General features: G+C 43.4%; 1 protein-coding gene across 10 annotated transcripts in view; it reads left to right on the top strand.

Moving 5' to 3' along the window:
* The window catches only part of JAKMIP3 (Janus kinase and microtubule interacting protein 3), a 189,065-nt gene that overhangs the window by 45,506 nt on the left and 118,564 nt on the right, over positions 1-24,995 (top strand). For all 10 annotated transcript variants that reach the window (XM_074232144.1, XM_074232143.1, XM_074232142.1 and 7 more), the window contains exon 2: positions 12,817-13,052. In XM_074232144.1, the coding sequence (XP_074088245.1) occupies positions 12,918-13,052 (135 nt within the window). In that variant the 5' untranslated portion in view covers positions 12,817-12,917. The remainder of the gene's footprint in view (positions 1-12,816; positions 13,053-24,995) is intronic.

The raw sequence follows: 24,995 nt of genomic DNA, 5'->3' as shown, positions 1-24,995 counted from the left end.
CCTCCTCAAAAATTTCCTGTTCTAGGCAAATTTTGTCTATAGGTTATTGCCAGTTTTGATAGGGTAGGGCAGGGCTGAGGGAGAGACATTGGCAATGGGGGAAACTGAGGGAAATGTGCTCCATGAAAGCAATCATCACAGGGTCACAGAATGTCAGGACTGAGAGGTTTTCACTCCCACATCCTTTTTACAGAGGAGTAAACTGAGGTTTTAAGATGGAGAGGAGATTCGCCATGATCACCCCACCAATAATTATCCCTATTCTGAAGACCACTTGAGTTATCCCAGCAGTAAGTAGGGACATTATGGAAATCAACCCAACTTAATCCTTAATTAAGAACTCCATTTAGACCATGGAGTTCAGCTGAGGCCAGGGAAGTTCATTGACTTGCCCAATGTCACATAGACAATATGGCAGCACCAGCTAAAGTTAAGTTCACTTCAGCCCAATGAGCATTTGCAAAGTCTACTCAGTCTGGGTCTGATTATGGGACTCCAACCGATGAAAGCCCACATAATTCCACTCTCAAGGAGCCTGTGTTTGGATTGCTTAATAAGGCGTATACATCATTGTCAGTGACACATGCTAGAAAATGATGAAGTGCCAAAAGTTATGGAAAGTGATCAAAGGGCTTCAGGGAGGAAGTGACATCTGAACAGGACTTTGGTGGTAGTAGTAGGTGAAGTTGCAGGCCAGGCTTGGCCTAGACATGAGGGATGATAGACATTAGTGGGAACAGTCTCAGTATATGCTTTTGCCTAATCTGACTGGAGCCTACATTGAACTAAGGCTAGTGTTGGGAAATAAGGCTTGAAAGGTAAATTATGGAAGACATTGATGGCCAAGTCAAATGTCAAATTAAGTACCAAGACATAGAAGTCCATGAAAGGAGCAAAAATAATCCAGAAGAATAAAACAGCATTAGGGACCTTAGATTGGAGGAGCTGCTATACCCAGAAAAGACTGGAGTTTTCTCCATGTTAGTTAAGTAGGTTTAAAAGAATCTGCATGACCCTGGAAACAAAGATGGCAATGTTGAACAGCAGAAAACTTTGAGGTGATCTCAGAGTCAGAAGAGATCTGAGTTCTGATTCCACCTCAGACACTCCTAGTTCTAGGGTCCTAAGTCCCTTAACTTCTCTGAAACTGTTTCACTGGAAAATGAGAGTAACAACACCAATCCATCCTGCAGGGTTGTGGTGAGGCTTTGAGGAGATAATGGATGTCCAGGGCTTGGCAGCCTTCAAGTGTGATAGAAATGTCAGCTCTTCTTGGAAAATACAAGAGAGATAACATCACCAGAAAGAAAGCTACCCACCTCCCAAAGGCAAAATAAGGCTTTTTAAAAGCACATGTGAACTGTCACCTAATCATAGTAATTTATTTTCTCCAGTTGAGTGAGATTTAAGGGTCCACATGGTGTGACAGAAAGAACACAAGAGGGAAGAACTGGTACATTTTGATGCCCCATAGTCTGTTGATGCTAAGGCTGCTATCCCTCTGAGCCTCAGCTTTCTCATCTATGAGATGGGAAGAGTACTCCCAACCCTGCCCACTTCACTGAGTAGTGGAATAAAGATGCTTGGGAAACTACAATCTTGTCTCAGTGAGGGTGTCCAGGGGGATCTGACCTTTGCCAAAGTTGGGATCTTCCCTTTTGTACCTCCTTGATATAGCCTAGATTTCCTTTCTGTTGAGTTCTGCCTAGCTCAAATTTACAGTAAAGTTCCCCATACCTGGGTTTGGACTTTAAATGAAAGACTGAGACAGGATTTCATCAAGAGGAAGTTGGTTACAAGATTTACTGGATTCCCCTAGAGAAAGGCCTATTCATGCATAGATCCCCTCCATGATCTGGGTTCATTGAGAATCTAGCTTCAGAGAAACACAGAAGAAGCAGAGAGAAGAGATTAAATAAAAGGCACCTACAGATACCCAGTAAATAGATGGATGGACCTAAGGAAAGGCATGGACATCCACATGACCCTCATTGTTGTTATAGGCACTGTGTGGCTGTTGACCCTATGGATGAAGAGAAAGAGGTGTTACTTACTGGATAAGGGACACGAGAGAACACAAGTATAGGAACAGAGGAGAGCTGCCATTGGCAGGAGCAATTCCGATGATGGCTCCATCTTCTCATAGCCTCCCTATAAAACAGTCACAGATTTGATTTGGCAACTGAACTCTATTGCCTCATATAGATTTGAGAGGCACCTCTGAGGGAATCAGATAGAGACAGGATGATTCAGGGCTCACCTGTTCAAGTCACCTAAATTGAATATGAACACTCCATAGCATCTCTGTCAAGTGGCCATTACCTAGGGTTTGGTCAGAGGAATAGAGGGAGATGAGGGATCATATCTTCTCATGGACTCATTTGGTTGCTTGTCGCTGAAATGGTGGATGGCATCTCATGCCCTTGATTGCCTATCGAGTCATGTTGTACATAATGGGAATGAATAATTATTTCAGCAATTTGGAACACATAGATTGACTCAGCCTTTTGTGGGCAGGTGACATCTATTTGTGCTGAGCTTCCAAAAGGAAGGGGAATGGAATAAGCTAATCATTTTAATAATAGGTAACATTTACTCAGCCCTTACTATTGCCAGGCACTCTACTAAGTATCTTTCAATTACTATCTCAGTTAGACCTCAAAACAACCCTTGGAGGCAGGTGCTAGCAACTCTGTACCAAGAAGATATAAGACAGTATTCTGTCTTATAAGGGAGATAAGCAACCAAACCCAGGCACTAAGATAGAGGCCTAGGAAAGACTTGTAGGAAATAGGATTTGACCTGGGGTTTGATTGAGGCTATTATGTGGCTGAGGTTCTACCGGATTGTCCTATAGGCATCTAAAATTCAACATGTCTAAAACTGAACTCATATTTTCCACTCAAATCTACCAATTTCAAATTTCTCTATTTCTGTGAAGGGGATCAACATTCTTCTAATTTCTCATCTTCTCAACCCTCAGTAGCATCCATTCTCTGCTCACCCTCAGTTTCCATAGGCAATCAATTTCCAAGTCTTGCCAAATCATTTTCCATGCCAACTCTGAAACCTGGCCTCTTCTTTCTATTACTCATATAATCTCTACCTTACTTCAAGCCCCCATTATCCCTAAATGAGCAATTGCAATGACCTTCTAATTGGTCTCCTTGACTCTGGTTTCTCCCATCTCTAATGCATCCACCAGATAGCCATCAAACTAATACTCCTGAAACACATGTCAGAGAAGTCATGATCAGACAATGAGGAGGAGATTAAAAAAAAGGAAACGGGGACATAAAAGTCAAGGGAAGATGAAATGTGGAAAAGGATTGATTGGATTGAGTCGAAGATGTGCAGAAAGGTCAAGAGGAATGAGGACTCAGAAAAAAAAAAACTATACCCAGAAAAGACTGGAGTTTTCTCCATGTTAGTTAAGTAGGATTAAAAGAACCCGAATATTTTCTGGGTATGGTTAAGAGATCATTGGTAGCCTTGGAGATAATAGTTTCAACTTGATTGGATTAGAAGCCAAATTGCAAGGGGATAAAAAGAGTGGGAAGTGAGGAAGTAGAAGAAATTGTGTAGATGGCTTTTTCAAGAACTCTGCCAATGAAAAGGAGAATGTTAAATCATCCCATTAGTAAATTATAGAGCTAAGTAAAGTTTTTCTTTTGTTTTCTTTTGGTAAAAGTTCTTAAGGCTTGTAGCTGGAGGACAGCAATAAGTATGCATTGAGAGATTAAAGGTGACAGAAGTCTGGAAGGAGGATGATTGAAGGATAAGGACATATTGGGGAAAGAGACAGAGCCAGGAGCACAAAACCTAGGATTAACCTCAAAAATAAGATGTGCTACCTCTTTGAAACAGAAGCAAATGAGAATGGGAGAAGATGGATTAAAATTTTGAAGAGCAGAAAGGTTGGGAGGGAAAAGACCACTTATGGCATTCCACTATTTTCTCAGTAAAATAGGAGGCACTGTATGCTTTTGAGAAGAAAAAAGGGCAAGATGATAGAGAGGGCATGAAGAGAGATTAGGAATTTTGGGTGAATTATAATGACAAGGACCCAGTCAAGAAAGAATAAAAAAGTCACCAGGCAATTGTAACGACCCCGATGAGATTGAATAATATGAATTTGTGGTAGACCCAGTTGGTTACCAACAATGAAGAAGTCTAAATATCCTGGGATAGTAGTATCTCTCAAACCACCAACCCTGCTTCTAGCCAAGTCCTCATAGTCATCATTCTTCAAAACCACCCTTGGGGAGGTGTAGCCTACAATTGCTCCTGAAGGTGCTGCAGTTGTAGATACTGAAGACCCAGAAGGAAAGTTCTTACCACCAAGGATCAAAATCAGAACATTATGATTTTATCAGTAAAAATATCCTATAAGAAGAGGCATTACCATCAGCTGTTCTTCCTCACCAAAGGGACCATGGGACCTTCCCATTTGATTTGTGCCTGAAATCTAAATACATCCTCTTTCCATGTTAGAATGCAACCTCTTGGAGAGCATGAACTATGAAGCTTTTTATACATGAATTTCCCATACTTAGTAAGTGTTTAATAAACATCTTTTTCATTCACTCACTCATGAATTCATTCACTGTTCTATAGCTTCCTTTAGCAGTATTGAGTATCACTAAAAACAGGAAAATAAGCTAGTGATGATGGTGGCAGACATCCAAATTTTCAGGGCATGAATAGTGGAAGGACAAGGGGGTAGAGAATTCAGTGGCGGAAGATGGTGACAAGCTTAACCATGTGGTCAAGTTTGAGAAGAAGGAAAAGAGTGAGCAGAAAAAAATAGACTGGAACAGAGAGGGATGGAGGGACCAAAAATCATAATGAAGACAAAGCATCAGTAAGGATGAGAATCACAGAGGAGAGATGGAGGGTGGAGTATTATGAGCAGAAATGGGAGAGTACATTTAGGAGGAGTGATGCCGGGGAGAGATGGAAAAAAGGAGACTGAGAAGAAAGTCAGTATTCAGACCCATGTGGGTAATGAGGAAAGCAAGGGCGAAGACACCCCTGTGTGTAGCTGAGGCTAAATGAGAGTATAGGTCATAGGAGTTGAAGAGATAAACTTGGGGACCCAGACTATTTGATGGGATGCAGATGTGCATATTGAAGTTCTCAAGTAGGAGGTAGAGTTTAAGAAAATGAGTAGAATTATGAACCCTGTACTGGACTCCTTTGGAAAATCAGGAGAGTAACCTGGGAGTGGTACAAGACTGGCAAGGATCTCTGGCTATGTAATAACAGTGGATGAAGGGGCAAACAGACAAGTAGAGGTTGCTGACTGGGAGGTGGAGGCATGGAAAAGTTCTGAGCATGGCAGTAAGGGACAGGGAGTTGGCTTCTTCCTCCTCCCAGCTTGATGCAGGGCTCTAGAGAGAGTGATCAGGAGAAGACCTATCTGAGGCTGGGGGATGCCCCAGGTTCCTTCACAGCCTGGATTGACAGTCAGAGTGAAATTTCACTTTGGTTACATCTCAGACTTACAGGATGATCCAGAACAATTTCTTTTTCTCTTAAGGCTCCTGTATCCTCGTGTTAAATGGGAGGATAAGATCAGATGGCTGGACACCCCTTCCAGTTCTGAAGACATGTACTCCTCTCTAAGAACAGGGATTTCCTCCACCCTTTTCTCAATCTTCTTCCATCTTTTCTAAGAAGACACTTGCTGAGCTCAAGATCGCTGCTTGAAAGGCAGGGGATTGGTTGAGCTTCCCTCTGATGATCCCAGAATTCAAAGAATTTGTGGGAGGCTTGGGCATACCAGCCCACATAGCCACACATTATAATTCCGACAGCAGACACACTATTGTTTCTGGTGTTGCTCAGGAGCAGCTTTTTCTTCAATGTTGAGAAGTCCTTAGTGGTCATTCCCCTGCATTTGGTGTAGAATAATGAAGCCCAGAGGTGGGAGGGGTTTTTTAATAACCAATAGAAATTCATTTAGAGGTTTGAGGTTTCTGTCACACACACATGTCTGTCGCAGATTCCCTTTCTGTGCTCCTCATCAGTAAATAAATGTGAATTTATGACTTCAACCTGGTTTTGGGGGGGGGGGGGAGCTGAAATAAGGTCTTGGGACTTTGGTTGAAATCCCAGCCCTGTTCCTTATTCACTGGTGAAGTCCCTTTCTCTCTCAGGGACTTAGGCTTCTGTGTAAACTGAGAGTTGTTCTGGCTGTTAGCTGAAAGTTCTGATTCTGATGTTTCCATGTTTTCTATGTTAGCATTAACAGTCTAATATATTTATTAGAAACTCTGAAGATACACTTAGGGTCCCACAGGGTCCTACAGGGCTTCAGAGGCTGCTGGGATTCTCTCTCCAGCATACCCCACAGGGGTCATCTGAGGTCTATTTCCGGGCAGGAAGAGCCCCTTCTTTTGGAAGCAGTTCCTTCTACTCTGGGAGAGCTCTGAGCATTAGAGAGAATGAAGCCTAAGTTCACAAGCCTCTTCTCTTGAGCCCTTCCACTCAGAGCAAGGCTATTTATAGCACCCCTTTGGGGTGGCCCTACAGAATCCCTTTAGACTTACTTTGTCACAGGCTCTGGTCTGCTCCATGTTTTCTTAACTGTTCCTCATCTCTGGGGAGTGGGGACTTCAGCCAAAGCCTGGATTTAGTTCAGGGTTTGAACCTGGCTGTTGATAGTCCTATGGTAATAACCATGGAAATATTGTTGGGAATGTGGCCTTCCTAACAAAACTTATTGTTCTCATTATGGAGAGGGCACTATGAGTGGATTGAAGGTGAATTTTGTGCCAGCAAGACCTGAATGAACGTCCTTTCCTGATCCAATCCAGCTGTGGGACCCTGGAAAGTGTCTTATTGTTCTCTAGGAAGGTCTCTAAGACTAAGTGGCGGAGAGGGTACCAGTCCCGAGTCCTCAGAGAAGTGTGCAGGTTTCCACAGGCCATAAGAAGCCATGGTTTCCAGAACTAGAAGTGGGAGTGGGAATAACTGGGTCTGACCAAGTTTGCAAGAACTGATAAGTGCAATCAAAGGCCTTCTGTGTGTTTTTTTTAACTTATATAAGGCAATGGGGTTAAGTGACTTACCCAAGGTAACACTGCTAGGCAATGATTAAGTGTCTGAAGCCAGATTTGAACTCTGGTAATCCTGACTCCAGGGCCAGAGCTCTATCCATTGTGCCACCCAGCTGCCCCTAAAGGTCTTATTTTTTTTTTTAGGTTATTATAAGGCAGATGGGGTTAAGTGGCTTTCCCAAGGCCACACAGCTAGGTAATTATTAAGTGTCTGAGACCGGATTTGAACCCAGGTACTCCTGACTCCAGGGCCGGTGCTCTATCCACTGTGCTACCTAGCTGCCCCTCCTAAAGGCCTTCTTCATCAAACTAGGAGACAATGCAAAGTGATGGAGCTTGGGAACTTGGGGAATGAGCTGAATATCCATGTTCAGTATGAAATAAATAAGTAAGACCAGAGTGATGCATACTTTCTCCATCAAGGGTCTCAGGGAACTCTGGAATCTCCCTCCTTGCCAGTCTTCAAACTGACATCTGAGGACTTGTGACTGAATACTTGGTAGGAGACCACAAGACTTTTTGATTTGGAAGGGGCCTTAGAGCCAATCTAACCCAACTCCTCTCGAATTACAAAAGAGGAAACTAGTCCTAAGCCTTCATTGCCTCTTGTCTGGAAGATTGTAATACTTCCTAATTGGCCATCCTGTGTCAAATCTCTCCAGTCTCTAATCTATCCTCCATATATTGGCCAAAGTAAATTTCCTAAGCACCAGCCTGACCATGTCCTTCTGCTGAAGAAGCTCCACTAATTCCCTTTTATTTCTCATATAACATAAATACTCAACATCCCAGTCAACTGGCTTAAACCTCCATATTGAGGCAGTGTTGTAGAGGAAGGTAGTAGTGATCTTGGGGTCTCAAGCTACTGCATTCCTCTCTCACCCCTCCCCATTCTCCTTAGTGGTTCAGGACATCAACCTATGACTTCTGAGACCCCAAAGACCTTTCTTCTATTTCTTAGACAGTCCCAGTTCGGTAATCTGCCAGTTTTTAAAAGTAGCTTTCTTTATCCCCTTATTATAATATAACTGGTGTGACCCTTCTCAAATAACCCTTTTTATACTTAGTTATAGGCATGCTTTAGTCAGCAAACAATTGGCTTACTTTCCAAAGGAGGAGAAATGACAGCCAAGTGCAATGTGCTTGAGAATATAAACTTGTTGTGATATCCAATAGAGGAGGAGTGTAAAAATTTATGGGCATTATCACTTCATGAGACAAGAGTCATAGAGAGGGAAAACCAATTAAAAAAGACTTGGCAGGAGACCCCACTCAGTAAAGTCATCCTGAGGGAATTTAATGCTGAAACTGAAAGGATGACAACACCTAGACAAAAATGGAAAAGATCTGCAGGAATTTTTATTATAAACTTCTTTCACCATCAATGATAGCGTGTCACAAGTGTGGAAAGGAATACTATCAGTTTGAAGCTGCTGTTAGAGAAAGTTGGAAGAGTATTCATGAGAGCCAATGAAGGGAAGAGCAACTGGATTGGATTGGTTACCCAGAAGAAGCTCAATTGGAAATGACACAACTTGGATGGATCTAACTGAGAGGAAGACACTCTGGTTTTGGGAAAAAAAAAATGGATCTTTTGATCATCAAAAAAGGACTGAGAGCACACCAATGATTTGGGGCTCATCTGCCTACTTTTCCATGTAGGTAAATGTTGATGAGAATGCACACTGATTTAGGGCTTCCTTGACAGAGGCATTAAGGGAGAATAGGCAGGCTTTAGCAAGATATTCCCCTTTAGATCACATCATCAAAATGAATCCAAGATCCCATGGTCCTGTTTATTGATTGCCAACAAATAAAACTTTCCATGTGGTCAAACAAAATGTAACCTTAAAGGCTATTTGCCAGCATGGAGTCTTCCATGTAAGAACTGACATCAGACAAAGCCATGACAAAGATGTTGTAAAAGAGATGAGTCTGTTCTCTGACCCTCTGAAGATTAACAGCATAAGGAATAAAATAGAAACTTGGCCTTGCCACAAGTGGGGTGGAAGAGACCTAGGAACGATTCTAGGGGAAGCAAGACTTCCCTGTGGATGGTGAGGTCCTGCAGATATTTCTGTTTGTGGGTGATATGGAGACGAGTATTTAGAATCTTCTCCAAGCTCTGTGGTTGCAAGTGCATCTTGATAACTGCAAGAGCCTGCCTCACTTATTCAGCCTCTGATCCAACTTTGGTCCCTTAGATTGATCCAGTGTTGTAGAAATCTGCCTCATGTCTCTAGGATTTCTAGATTGCTTATGTCTCAGCATCAGTCTCAGGAGGCACGTGTCTCCCTCTATGTCTCAGTTCTCTTCACGATCGGGTGGGATTGGGTCGGCTTTATCATTTCTGTTATAATATCTGCTAGATATTAGAGTTCCTCCCTTTCAGATTGAGATCCCAGATGAGGCATGTAAATGCAACATCCCTTCAGCCCTATTGGCATGGATCATCCACCCATTCACCCTTTTCTACTTGTGCCATCTTGTTCATTTCTCTTCATTAACTGTTCATGATAAGGCCTCACTGTGCTCCTTCTAATTTTTGGTGCAGGCTAGAGAAGCCTATTGGTTTTCTCTATTGACTCTCTCTATCTTCTCTCGGTCTCACCCATTACCATCTCACCTACTTTCCCAGTTGACTGGGATGGCAAGTATCTTAAGGGGAGGAAAAGTTGGGGCTAGATTAAGGAGCACCTTATATGTCAAAGAAGTATATATGTTCTATGATTTTATTTGCGATTTCCTTCATTTATTTGAGTTTACTTTTATTCACCTATTTTCCCTTGATAGATGGCAAAGTCCCCTTCCTTCTCTGAGGCTCAGCTTCCCCTCCAGTGCTCTTCCTAGACCTTTCTCCTTTATAAAACTTCCCTAAACGACTGATGCTCCCCATTCTTTGACATCCCAAAGTCATTAATATGTAAGTCATCCAAGTACATAGGGCCCTGAGTACAAAGCACCATCAGTGACTGGTTATATTCTTCTCCATATTGGAGGAATCCCTTTGGGTAGGCTTGGGTAGGGCTGTGAGAACCAGCTTGAGGCCACCAGCTGATGGGGAACATTTCAGAAATCTTACAAATGTAGCTTTGATGGATTGTCTAGCTGTAAACCAGTGAGGGAGAATGTTAGAAGGCAAACAGCTTAAAAGTACCATGTGGACACGTGTATGTGTGCATGTGTGTGTGTGTATGCATACATCACACAGTATATGCAGTGTGTGCACATGTGTGTGAGCATGCATGTGCATGAACATTCATGTACATGTGTGTGTTCTGAGGCAGTTTTTAAACCTTTCCCAGAATCTCCTCATGCCTCTGTTCTCCAAACCTGGAGGACCATGGCAAGGAAGCCCAACTATTTTGGGGCTCTTGAGCAAGATTGACAGGCTCCTTCCATCAATAACTCACAAAGCAGCTTTAACAAGACAAGCTGGAGAATTCTGGGAAAGTAGTCCCTTCTAAAGGGCAGGCTCTGAGGCTGGCAGCCATCCCCAGGGGCCTATGCTGAGCAAACTCTGCTGCCAGCCTACTGACTTTTTTCTCCTTTAACCAGGAATGAAAGATGAAAATATGTTAGTGACTGAGGGAGTAGAAGGAGAGTAGAGAACTGGACTCCAATCACTCCCTTATTGAGTGTGTGGCCAAAGACAATCTCGTTCCATTTGATCACTTACTACCTGTGTGATTTGGGGCAATCACCTAAACTCCCAGGGCCTTTGTCTTCTCATCTGCTCATTAGGTTTGTACCCTATGTCCCCTGGGGTCCCTTCTAAATCATAATGCTGCCCTGGAGGGAGAGAGGCACTGAGGTCCCATCAGAGGGAGAGAATTACTCGTTGAGTTGTCTTTCCAGGAGACAAGGTGGCCTTGCCCAGTCTGGCCACATCCTTGTTGTATTTTCTGCATGCCCCTAACTCAGTAGATGTTTTGTCATCACCTGTATGATGGGACTGGGGAACAATGGTGAATTGGACACAATGCAGTATTGAGATTTTATATAGAAGAAAGGGATGGGATGAGGTCGCGGCCCCTTAGATGACCAAACTGCAGTTAGCTGGGAGCCTTCGGTTTGGAATCAGAATTTGTTTGTTATTTTCTTCATTTATTTGAATTTACTTTTGTTCATAGAAGAAATTTTTTAAAAAAAGGTAAAATAGGGGACAGAGAAGGGAGAGGAAAGCAGTGAGAATGACCACATTTTTATGTGCATGAAGCTGAGAAAGAAAGAGAAATGTTCAGGGTGGGTAAACAGAGGGAGGGAGAGGGAATGAACCCTGCAAAGAAACAGCCCCTGAGAAAAGAGAGAGGCATTGGAGGAAGAAAAGTGTAGTAGTGGGTAAAATACTGAGTGGGGGCCCAGGGGCGGTGGATTTCCATTCCATGAGTAGAACAGTAAGGAATGGAACCTTTGGGAAGACCAAGGAAAGTTTAACTCTCCTGACCCTGTGGAAACCTAGAATATAATCCTCAGAATTTGGTCCTGTTCATGTGCTTTCTGGGCTTAGCAGATGGAAATGGAGAAATAGGCCACCTTCCTGTTTTGGAGAATGGTATGGTACCATATGCAATTGGCAGGGAATGGGAAAGTCTCTTGGTTTGGGGTGGGGAGATGAAACTCTTGGTCTCCTCTAGGGGTCCCCTCAGTGACTATCGAGGCTGTTGTGGGCCTCATTCCCAAGGGGTGGGGCTGGGGTCACTTTGCTCATTGTCTTAAGCTCTGGCCCTTCATATACTTAACAATTAAATTAATGTTATTGTGTTTTGAGTTCCAAGTTGTCTCCCTTCCAACATGTCCTAGAGAAGATCAACATGTGCTACCAGTTCCATGGGGAACCGTCCATGCCTAACTTTCCTACCTGAGTTTTTCCCCTGGAGGTGGACAGCATTGTCCTCATTGTCTTGCCTATGAGTTGGTCTGCATGTTCCCATGACTCCAAGTCACTTCCAACACAGCTGATATTAGGGTTACAATGTTCTCTGGGTTCTGCAGGGCTTTATTTCTTGCTAGTCTTGCCATGATGTTCTAGAACCAACCTGTTCATCATTTCTTTTTTTTTTTCTGTTCATCATTTCTTACAGAACAGTAGGATCTACATGCACTTTTAAAGCCTAATTCTGGCCTTTTATTAGAAATGTTGGCTTTGCCAATGGCTGTGGGGTTTGGGGACCCATGTCTTTGTTTAGAATTGATCAGTAATGAGAGCCTGGGTCAAGTGAATGGCACAGCCAATAGCAAAGTAGGACACTGGCAATTAAGACCAGGGCCAGGGCTTCAGCTGACCTAGAAGGATGCATGCCCAGTCCTTTCCCCCCACCCCTCCTTCCTAGAGCCTGCTGCTCCCACACAGTTCCCCTCTTCCCAAGGTTTGTGTCAAGGGAAAGAAGGTCCCCTCCCTGTCCCTTCCACTTGGTGTCATTTTTCCAGTCCTAAATAGGACCAGGGCCTCTCTCTTTTATGCTGATTCATCTTCAGCAAGTGGATCTTAAATGCACGTATCTCTGCTTCTTGCTGGAATTGGGACTCACCAATGAAGGAGACTGGTTTTGTGGCACTGCTTAAAAAAACTACCCAACCCTTGGTGATAGGGGCTGTTGAATGGGGCTGGCATGTATGTTCTAGGACCCACAGTCATGTCCTGGGAGCTGATCTCATCTCTGGCAGCCACTTTGATGCTCTTTCTTGTCCTTTATCTTATTTCCTTTTCTGCAGAAGATGCCATTTTCTTTTTTTTTTTTTTTTTTTGCAGGTGAGTGAGACAATGTAGCACAGCACAGGCTGAACGGAGACTCCTGGAGCCTCGACTGAGGGTTCCCTGGGCTCTCCTCCACCTGGTGTCACAACTTCACGATGTCCAAGAAGGGCGGCAGCAGCCGAACCAAGGGGGAGAAGCCTGATGCCTTAGCTGCCCTGCAAGCTGCCAATGAGGACCTCCGGGCCAAGCTCACAGACATCCAGATAGAACTCCAGCAAGAGAAGAGTAAGGTAGGTGTGCCCTTTCACTTCAGTCTGTGGGGGCTTGTGTTCTTGGCCCCTTGCGGCAGGTAGTTGTGGCTACAAAGCTGTGAACCTCACTGGGGGACCATGAGAATGGAGCAATAGAAGGACCCCTCACTGCAGGAATCAGGATGGCTCCTGTCTCCATGGCAATCCTGTCAAACAGGGAGTACAGGCATTCCCATCTCCATTCTAGAGATGAGGAAAACAGAGGCCCAGAAAGGCTCAATGACTGAGTTATAGTTGGATGTGAGCCAGGCCTCCTGACTCCAAGCACTATTGCCACCACCAGGGTGAGCAGCTTCCTGGCTCTTAGACTGGTCCAGAAGAAGAAATTCTGTATCCATGCAAGGTTCTGGAGATCAGTCAGTTCTGAAAATAGGGAGTGTTAGGCCCAGGGCCTTCAGCCCTTAGGCAACACCCTCTTGAAGCCTGTTGAGGGGAGGTGACTAAACCTTTGCCTATTCTAGATCTAAAGTTTGAAGGGGAGGGAATTTGATGCTGAATCCAGGGCAGTGTGGTATAGGAAGGCCATGGGTCTGACAGTAAAGGGATGTGGATTCATGAGGTAGCCAGCCGTATGAGCATGACACATCACCTAACCTTTTTGGGTCTTAGCTTCTTCCTCTGTAGCATGAGAGGATTAGGGCCCATAGGCCAGATCTGACATTCTGAACTTCTAACAATGCTTAGGAAGAATTCATCTTTGACTACACAAAATCCCGATGTGGGAACAGTCGCTGGTCCATGCTGTTCATATGTCTTTTCCTTAGTCAACCTCATTGATCTATCATAGGAGAGGTTTGAGGGAGATAAATTTGGGGGAGACAGATATGATGAACTGCACCTGCAGAAGTGGGAAAGGGAATCTGCTTCAGGAAAGTCCATTCTTCAGTTCAGACTCTCATGGTCAAGTAGGTGAAGCATTATGGGACTCAGTAGGTCACATAAGGACAAGTCAGAACTTTATCCTGATGGAAGTTATAAAAAGGCTCTATGGTATACCGGTGGAAGGAGAACATGGTCACTGTCCTAGCAAGAGATCTGGTCTCGGTGGACTCCCTCAGTCCCAGAGGCCCTCTTAGAAGGAGTTTGCCCTTTCTTCCTCATCTCACCTGTGAGAAAAAGAACCAATGGACACTTAAGGAGCTGGTTTGGGGGTTGGACTAGTATCCAGCTTTCAGCCTAGGATCCAAGCCCTGAAACCGTTGGCCCAACAGTGTCTGGGTGGAGATGCTGAGGAAGGAGTCCCTGCTGGTGGTAGAATAATCAGTGGTTGCTGTCCATGGCCTGACCTTAGTAGGGCAAAGAGCAGTAGATACAGAGAACATAGAATTCTAGATCCTAGGGCTAGAACTTGAGTCAACCCTAGATTTTACAGACCAAGAAAGTCACCCAAGAAGTTGAGAGATAGGAGTGAAATAGCCTAATCAACCTAGTCTCCATGGTATCCTGATGGCACCTGGCTAAGGACTCAAGACTTGGCTTTTAACTTTGACTTGTCTGGGAGACAACAGAGTGCCCAAATCCCTGAATCCTGAGGCAGAGCATGTTCTTTTAATTTTTTTTATTTATTTAAGGCAATGGGGTTAAGTGACTTGCCCGAGGTCACACTGCTAGGCAATTATTAAGTGTATGAAGTCAAATTTGAACTCAGGTCCTCCTGACTCCAGGGCCAGTGCTCTATTCACTGCACCACCTAGATGTCCCCAAAGCAGAAGTATGTTTCAAACTTGGCTCTTCATCTGATGACCTGGGCCCCTTCCCCCAGTCTCTGCCTTCACCTTTTTTCTTTCGAAGATGAGGTTGTGCCAAATGATCTGGAAGGTTCCTGCCCCTCCTGGAGTCACTGGTTCTCAGTCAGGCTAGTTCTCCTCTCTGGACCTCATCCTCTTCATCAGAGAATTGTTGGCAGTGAGCGGGAGAAGCTCTGAGATCCCTTCTGGCTCCATTGTTCTGGTTTTGTAATATGAGAACAAGGAGCATCAGTGCTAGCAAAGATACCAGGGGAGGAGGTTCTGTCACTACAGGAACAGTTGGCAGGCTTCAATCAGCAAAACCAAATGCAGCCTTTGGTTTCATGTCCCTTAATGCAAGCAAGGAACACTGTGTGTGTGTGTGTGTGTGTGTGTGTGTGTGTGTGTGTGTGTATGTGCATGTGTGTGTCCATGTGTGCACGATCCAGTTCTCTAGTTGTATGATCTCTTTTGCTGCTCAGCAACAAAGGCATGTTATTGTCTGAGTGTTTCCCAGGGGGGACTAAACTACAAGGAAGCTGGGTTTTTAGGACAAGTGTTGAGTTTCCATTTCCTTCACACACACACACACACACACACACACACACACACACACACACACACACACTACAGAGCCACATTTGCATTCACACACATTGGTAGCCCCTTCACACACTCATTGGGACACACTCTCACACCCACACTCACAGTTACACGTAGTGGCACCTCTACTTAATACCTACACCCACACTCTCATACACATTGACATCTACACTTCACATACATTGTTACCCATACTCACACCCACATTGGCACCTCTACTTCACACCCCCCCACACATATTGGTATCTACACTTCACACATACATACACACACATACATTGGCACCTACACTCACACACCTGGCACCCCAACTTCACACCCCCACACACACCTGGCACCCCCACTTCATACCCACATTCACACACTTGGCACCCCCACTTCACACCCACACTCAACACTTGGCACCCCCACTTCACACCCACACTCACACACTTTGGCACCCCCACTTCACATACACAAACACCCACATTGACACCTTCACTTGACACCCACATTCATGCCACACATTCTCAATACAGTCTCAGAAATTCAAATGTTCCTGACATACCTCCTGGAGCAGGGAGATATCTCTGTCCTGCCCTGTCTTGAATGATGCACAAGAGTTTCTCAGGTCAACATAGGATCAAGATTTTCCCAAGGGTTCTCTATTTTGAGGGACAAATGCACATCCATAGTTACAGACAAGAATCACCTCACAGTCCAAGCTCTTATAAACTGTAACACTGCCTTGTGAGGGTTTGGCTCTCTCTTCCTAGGAGCCCATTAGCAGAAGGTGAATAGCTCTTTGTCAGTTTGGTTATATTAAGGATGCTTTAAGTGTGTGGTTCAGTGACTCGCCATCACCCAAGAGCAGATCTATCTGTACCTTCTCTGTCTTTCAATTGCCAGTCCTGAGCAGGAGGCTGTGCCCATGGGAAGATGGAGTCTTGGCAAATGCTCTGCAGTTCCCATCGTGCCTTTTTCACTCTTCACCTTGAAAATTCATTCTGATATGAATGTCAGACTTCTTTGTATGCTGCGGTCACTTCCAGTTGTAGTTCCTTCCATGATACTTTGCAAGTTTGCTTTATGAATGTTTGCTGAATGACAAATTGAAGGCAAAAATACAGGAGCACATGCATACTTACATGCTTCTACTCTTTGGATATTTTCCAAATTAATTTTTAATAAAGATATTATTTCAGTTTTATAATTTCCCCCCAATCTTACTTCCCTCTCCACACCCCCCCATGGAAAGCACTCTGTCAGTCTTTACTTTGTTTCCATGTTGTACCTTTGATCCAAATTGGGTGTGATGAGAGAGAAATCATATCCTTAAAGAAGAGACAAGAAGTCTAAGAAGTAACAAGATATCTGTTTTTTTTCTAAATTAAAGGGAATCGTCCTTGAACTTTGTTCAAACTCCACAGCAACTTATCTGGATACAGATGGCACTCTCCTTTGCAGACAGCCCAAAATTGTTCCCGATTGTTGCGCTGATGGAATGAGCGAGTCCATCAAGGTTGATCATCGCCCCCATGTTGCTGTTAGGGTGGACAGTGTTTTTCTGGTTCTTCTCATCTCACTCAGCATCAGTTCATGCAAATCCTTCTAGGCTTCCCTCAATTCCCATCCCTCCTGGTTTCTAATAGAACAATAGTGTTCCATGACATACATATACCACAGTTTGCTAAGCCATTCCCCAATTGAAAGACATTTACTTGATTTGCAATTCTTTGACACCACAAACAGGGCTGCTATAAGTACTTTTGTACAAGTGATGTTTTTACCCTTTTTTCATCATCTCTTCTACTCTTTGGATATTTTAAAAATAAATTTATTTATTTATTTTTCCAAGTACATGTAAAAGTAGTTTGCAACTTGAATTTTTTGGTAAGATTTTGAGTTCTGCATTTTTCTCCCCGCCTCCTTTCCTTCCAGGCTGTCCTTCATAGCAAGTACTCTGGATCATAGGTTATGCATGTATAACTACGTTAAACATTTCCATATAAACCATGCTTTAAAAGAAGAATCAGAACAAAAAAGAAGAAAATTCATGAAAGGAAAAAACAAAACAGAAAACAAATTTTCAAAATTGAAGATAGTCTGCTTGGGTCTGCATTCAGGCTCAGTGGTTCCTTCTGTGGTTGAGGGTGGTATTTTTCATCACAAGTTCTTTAGAATTGTTTTTGATCATTGTACTGCTGAGAAGAACTAAGTTCATCATTGCTGATCATCACACAATGTGTATGTAATATGTATAATGTTCTCCTGGTTCTGCTCATTTCACTTAGCCTTTGTTCAGACAGGCTTTTCCAGGCTTTTCTGAAGTCTGACCATTCATGATTTCTTCTGGAACAATAGTTGGGAGTCCTAAGAATATTAATGCTATTGCAAGTAATCTTAGAGCAGCCAGACAAGTATGGGCAGGGTCTGTGGTGGGCAATATCATTCTTCTGATTTCAAAGAAAAATCAATCAGGATTGATAATGTGCCTGCTATGTGGTAGGTCCTGTGATAAGCCCTGTAAAGTCCTGGAGTCTTGGAACTGGAATGATCTTCAGAGCCCACTTGTCCAGCCCAGATCTGACCCACAATCCCCACTCCAGGCCTCAGCCCCTGCCACGGTAGACAGCTCTCAGCCATCAGCAATTGTTTCTCACTTTCTGCTCCTCTGCTCTTGACTCTGCCCCCGGAGACAAGACCAAACCTGGCTCCTCTTCCGTGTGATGGCTCTACAGATTCTAGGAGAGTTTTATCCTGACTTACTGAGACTTCTCTCCATAAGGCTAAACCTCCTTGTTTTCTTCATCCAATGCTTCTGTGATATGAACTCAGGCCAGCTGCAATCCTGGGTGCCTCCTCTGCACTTGTGCTAGCTTATTGATATCCTTCCCCAAAGGAGGAACCTAGAACATAATGCCCAGGGGTGTCCATCTCCCCTTAGTGCTGACTGGCAGCCTCTTTTCATGCAACCTTATCTTGAGTCATGCCACAGTCTTAACTGGAACAAAAAAGGTTGCTTTTTCCTGCAGGCAGATTCCTATTTAACCCAAATCCTTCCACTCCAAGCATTTAGTACTGGGGAAGTGTAGTGTTTTGGATCCCAAAGGTGAGACTTGAAATGCATTGCCACCCCCCTTCTCCTAGTCCACTGAACTCACTATCTTTGCCCAATCTCTTTGATCAGGTTCCATTCCATTCAAGATCTTAGTAGCCCAGTGGGCTTAGAAGCTTGCACAAGGCCTTCTCCCAATCTGATTAGCACCAATTCTCAGCAAGCTTCCAAATATGTCAGTTGAGAGCCAGTGTGCCTAAGACAGAACAGCTCATGCTACAGGGTCAACCTTAATCTTGTCTCCCAAGGACCCAGGGGCTTATTATCACAAATGAATCCATGGAAGCTTTTGAAAACAACTTTAGACTTGGTAGTGTTACCCTGGGGAACAGTAGGAAGGGGAAGACATTTAGGAGAACAGAAGCACCAACTTTTCATCCTCCTCTCTAATACCCCAGCAAATCCCTATTCCCCAAATCCTAGAAAAGCATAGCAGCACCTGCCCCTTGTTGGACTCCTGGGTTTTCCTGATGCTTGGCCACCAATGGTGTAGGATATGGCCTCTTCCCTGTAATTCTGGTGGTATTAGATTGAGAGAATTAGATCTTAGAGGTTGACCTTGGACGTAAAAGTTCATTCATTCACCAGTCATTCTGTCTGTGGCAGAGAGCAAGACAGACCCCTGAAAAATAAAACACATCTTTCCTAAGTATCCATGTGGGCTTGGACCTGATACAGGTGCTCTCTGGAGGAGCATGGAGGGGCCCCAGACCTGCTCTCAGAGAGCTTCTGATTTAATAACAGAGAAAGAATGACAATGCAAGAGACAATGAGACTGTGTCTAGGAGGGCTCCGTGATGAGATGACTGATGAGGCTTCTGTGCAGGATAAAGAGTCTGTTTCCCTTTCCATCAATTGAAGGGAGATTTGGTGAATGAAGCAATATTAGAAATGGCCCTGGAGGAAAGGAGTGTCACCTATCTTAGAGTTAGAAGGGGCCCCAAAAGCCTCTAGGCACCATGTTTACAGATGTTCTCTATGGCTTCCCTTACAAGTGATCATACAGCCTTTCTTTGAAGACCTCAACTGATAGGAATTCCCTTCCTCCTGAGGCAGCCTGGGGCCCATCTTATTAGTTCTTTTTTTTTTTTTAAGTTTTTTGCAAGGCAAACAGGGTTAAGTGGCTTGCCCAAGGCCACACAGCTAGGTAATTATTAAGTGTCTGAGACCAGATTTGAACCCAGGGACTCCTGACTCCAAGGCCGGTGCTTTATCCACTACGCCACCTAGCCTCCCTATCTTATTAGTTCTAACGATTAAGCCATGTTTCCCTAGATCCTTCAAAATCTGCCTCATGGGATTCACTCCATTATTCCTGGTTCTGTTCACTTGGGCCAAGTAGGACAAAACTCATTCCTCTCCATGATGAATGAGCTCAAATACTTGCATACAGTTATCTTGTCCTCCCCAAATATTTTCTTCTTCAGGCTAAAAATCTTCTGTTCATTCCATTGATTGGATATTAGCAACTGAGCTTGAGTGATGGCAGGTGGAAGAATCTTGGAGGCATTGGTAATGACGTGGGCAAAGGCAAAGAGATAGAAGTGAACAGAATGAGAGTAGGAGATAGAGAAAAGGTGGGTTTGACTGAAATTCAGAGGACAAGAAGGGGAGCAGTGGGAGATAACACTGGAAGGGCAGCTTGGAGGCAGGTTCCTGAGTCAGCCAGGAGGCAGTGGGGAACAATTGAATATTTAGGAATAGAGGAGTGTCATGATCACAGCAATATTTTAAGAAGACTTCTCAAACAGTGGTGGGTGGGAAGAAAAATGGATTCAAAAGGGAAAAAGAGTCATGGTGCTACCAGTCTAATAGAGGATCAGGAGAGCATATCTACACAACCTACACATATACATAGACATAAATTCTCTCCCTTCCATCCATAAATAACTGCCCAAATTATCTCGTACTCTTTCCTCTACAGCCTGTTCATGTGATTGTCTCCTGTCTCTACAGATAATTAAGCGAACAATCTGTGGTTTTTCCCCAATGTCAGTAGCATTTGATATTGTCCTCTCAAGGTGTCTGGAAATCTGTAAGCTGCCATCTTGAAAATAGTAAATGATTTCATGTCCCTTACCTTGGTGGGCTGAACATGCCTGGGGATCCCTTCTCTTTCTCCAAAGCCCAACTGGTATCTAGAGGCAGTTTTTTAAGAGCCCCACTATTTCCACTGGCCTGCCCTCCTTAGTCTTCAGGAAAAGTTTGTTACAGATGGTGAAACTCATGATGTTTGAAATTACATTGTAAGTGTCACATTCCAGAATCATGCTTTGGGCTGTGGCATTCGAATCCTGTCTCAGGTTTCCAACAGATTCCAATGTGTGTGTCAGGAAGAGAGACAATTTATTTAATATCTCTCTGCTCTCCAGGGCCCAGGTTAGAAATAAATCCTGCCCAAGCTCCATTTCCTCAGAAATATTAGACCATAACCACAACCTTGGAAAGGCACAATAGGGGTAACAGAATAGGGCTTGATTGGAGACAGGGTCCCAGAGCAAGGAGCAGCAGTGGAAGGTTTAGAAATGCAGCTGTGTTCAATAGGGAAAAAAAGCCTTTCAAACCATTAACTCTGTCCAAAAGGATATAGGGAGCTCTTTGTTGCTGACTGGCTATTGACTGGTGCCATTACAGAAAAAGTTCTTGGACTCGGTGCACTGTCTTCTAATACTGAGGGTCTGGGGTTCTGGGATCCTCTTTTGGGAAATGCCTTGCAGTCAGCTCTCCATTGATGTTAGAGGGAGGCTCTTCTCCAGAGAGGGCCTCTTAAAGTAACCTTGGAGCCCCCCCCCCCCAAGACCTCAGGATCATTGTAGAGTCACACACAGTCTTCTGAGGACAAATTGCCCCATTTCTGCCCTGGAGGGCCACTTCTTTGGACAACCTTGGGCATGCCTGGTCCTTCCTTGATCACAATGAAGCCTTTGGTCTTCGTCAAGGACATTTATTTATTGCTAAAGAAGTGCCAGCTTCTTGTCATCTGATCACACTTCTATATACATTTCTCTCCTAAAGGAAAGATTTGGGGTCCACTCCCAATTCATGTTTCCTCATCAGAGGGCACAGCACAGTCAGTTGTTGCATCTCTGGATAGTCCTGTGTCAGGAGCAGCCAAGACTGGTGCTCTGTGCTAAGGGAGATCTAAAGGAAACCTGACTAGAAATACCCAGGAGGAGAGTGAGAATCAGGGATATTGTTTAGCCGGGCCTTGGAAACACAAAGAGACCCTGCTCAGACAGCCCCAGGCTTCCTATCACCTGAATAGGAGATTAAGATTCACTGATGATCTGGAGGGATGCCAAAGTCAAAGAAGATCCATGAAGCAGGAGGCAAAGAAAGGGTGAGCAGCACGGGTCAGCCAGAAGGGGAATGTGAAAGCAAGACAAAGATTTTAAAATGGAAGGTTCAAAATCTAAGGAAAAAAAGGAGAGTAATGTAACAACCAACTTAGATCTATTGAGATCAATGTAATTAAACTTCATTTTGGAATGGTGGCTGTAAAATGAGGGGTGTAGTGATCCCGTTTCTCCATCTGTCCTGGGAACCACATTAGCTGGGTTTAAGAGAAACTCAAGATGACTTTAGTTCTCTATTCAAGGCTAATCAGATTTCAAGGGCTTACCTTGAGAGAGTTTTTCTTGTTCCTGGCTCATTATATGCTTAAATCATGTTTTATTCTGCAGTGCCTATCTCTGTGCTCCCAGGGGACACCACTTCCAGAGATATTTATGTGTGAGTCTCAGACTTTGAAACCTTGTCTGGTTTTGTCCTCACGGGATGGTTTTCTAATGATTAGAAGAAGTTTAAATTCCTTGTGCTTGGTGAAATGCAAAGGGTTTCTGTCACTGGAAACTTAGGAAGGAGCCAGGATCTGGCCATTTTGGAGGGGAGAGTGGTTGCCCTTTAGCCCCCCTATTTTGGCTGTGCCAGTATATATCCTGCACATTTAGTACTCCTCCCTCCCTATATACATATATCTATATATGTCAGTCTTCTCCTTGACACACCTTGAAGCCTTCTCTTTTCGCATTCCTTTCCCTTTCTCAGAATAGCTGACATTTCTGTCTACAGCTCTTGTAAGGTTCTATTCATCTATAATTTCATTTGATCTTTGCAAAACAAAACACCAAACCAAACTCTGAGGCAGGCATTCTTCTTATCACCATTTTACATACATGGAAACTGAAGAGCAGCGAGGTTCAGGGAATACCCAAGGCTAATGGTCATTCTGAGACTGAAGCAGGTTTCTGATTGGGTCTTCTTGACTCCGAGCCCTGCTATCAGTCCTCTGTGCCCCTTAGAAATCCCCGTCTCCCTCTTTGTTTGCTAACCACCTTCAGTCCTAGCCTTGTAGCTGATGACATCACCAAAAAATAGAAGGAAAAAATGTTGTTTCAAATTCTTTCCCTCCCGCTCCACCTTCCCCTCTCATTGAGAGGCAAGCAATTTGATATAGTTTATACATGTGCACTCATGCAAGCATGTTATTCATGTTTGGAAAGAATACGCAAACAAAAACCACAAGAAAAATAAAGAAGAAATATGGCTTGATCTGTATTCTGACTTTCTTAGGTCTCTCTCTGGAGCTGGATAGCATTTTCCATCATAAGTCCTTAGGACTATCTTGGATCACCGTATTGCTGAGAATAGCCAAGCAGTTCATGGTTGATCATCATACAATATTGTTGTCATGGTATTTTGGTTCTGTTCATTTCATTTTGCATTAATTCATGTAAGCCTTTCCAGATTTTTCTGAGAGCAACCTCCTCATTATTTATAGCACAGTAATATCCCATCACAATCATATACAACAGCTTATTCATCCATTGCCCCAGTTGATGGATATCGCCTCAGTTTCCAATTCTTTGCTGTCACTAAAAGAACTGATACAAATATCCTTGCACATATAAGTTCTTTTCCTTTTTTCTTTCTTTGGGATAGAGACCTAGAGTAGTATTGTTTGGTCAAAGTCCATGATTTTATCAACCTTTGAACATAGTTCCAAATTGCTCTACAAAATAGTTGAAACAGTATATCAGTTCCCCAGTTTTCCCATATCCCCTCCAATGTTTGCCCTTCTCCTTTTCTGTCCTATTGGTCAATCTGATAGGTGTGGGGTGGATGCTTGCTCAGATGGGTGTTAATTTGTATTTCTCTAATCAATAATCACTTAGAGCATTTTTTTCCTATGACTTTTGTTAGTTCATCTGAAAACTGCCTGTTCCTATCCTTTAACCATTTACCAACTGAGGAATGGCTCTTATTTCTATAAGTTTGACTCGGTTTTCTATATTTGAGAAATGAGGCCTTTATCAGAGAAACTTCTTATAATTCTTTTCACAGTTATGATGACTAACTATAGATTTCCTTCCTTTTTATTTCTCACTGTTTACTCTACTTTCCCTCTCTTTTCACCCTGTCCATTCTCAAAAGTGTTTGGCTTCTGACTTTTGCCTCCCCCAGTTTATCCTCCTTTCCATCAGCAACTCCACCCCTTCTCTTATTGCCTCTACCTTATCCCTTCCACTTTTTAACTTGTAGGATAAGATAAATTTCTATTGTCAACTGAGTGTGTGTCTATTCTCTCTTTGAACCAATTCCAATGAGAGTAAGGTTCACACTCTACACCCCAACTTCCCTCATCTTCCTCTCCACCATTACAGCTCTTTCATGTCAGCTAATTTTCCCTCTATTTATCTCTCTCTTCCTTTCCTCTTTCTCACCCTTAAATTTTACTTTTTAAAATAATATAATCAATTCACACTCATGTCTTTTGTATGTGTTTCATCTCATCATTTTGTGGGTTCTGTTACTTCAAAATTTGTTTTTTGGAGGGGTTCTGAGGAGAGTTCAGTTAGTCACCAACCTTAAGAGGTATCTCTTATAACAAAAATTATTTTTAAAAAGAGGAAGAAGAGAACATTCAACCAAGACAAATCAAGAAATGGAAAAAAAAAACCTGACCTTTCAAGCAAAGTTCCACAGACATACCCCCCTCCCCCAACTTTGCAAAGAATTGAGGGAGGTATTTCTAATATCTCTTCCTTGTGGTCATTTGTTCTTTTTAAATTTGTGGCTATCATTATTTAGAATGATTTCGTGAGTCCAAGTCTGAGTGACTAGAAGAATGATGATCTTAATGACAGCAATAGAAAGGTTGAGGGGTAGAATGGTTTAGGAATCTTTCCAAAGGCAGAGTGGATTGCATTGAACTCCCATTCATTAGTGGTCCTTAAGCACTTGGGCCAAAAAGGCATCTGAGGTGTCTTCCAATTGTGTGATATTATAATATCAACTTGGGGAGGCCCATGAAATCATAGGACAATGTGAGTCTTCCAAAGTGACAAAAAGGAGACAGCAGGATGTGGGGCTAAGAAATAAACAATGAGGGTATTTTCTCCTTCTAAGGCTAGGAGAATGAAGAGAAGTAGTGAAAGAGAAGAGAATTGAACTTTCAGATACTTGAGGAGAAGACTCAGTGCAACATTGTAGAAG

The sequence above is a fragment of the Macrotis lagotis genome, chromosome 4, assembly GCF_037893015.1.
Source record: "Macrotis lagotis isolate mMagLag1 chromosome 4, bilby.v1.9.chrom.fasta, whole genome shotgun sequence".
Classification (NCBI taxonomy): domain Eukaryota; kingdom Metazoa; phylum Chordata; class Mammalia; order Peramelemorphia; family Peramelidae; genus Macrotis; species Macrotis lagotis.
Note: the sequence above shows the minus strand (reverse complement) of the source record. Positions and strands in the feature narration are given on the sequence as shown.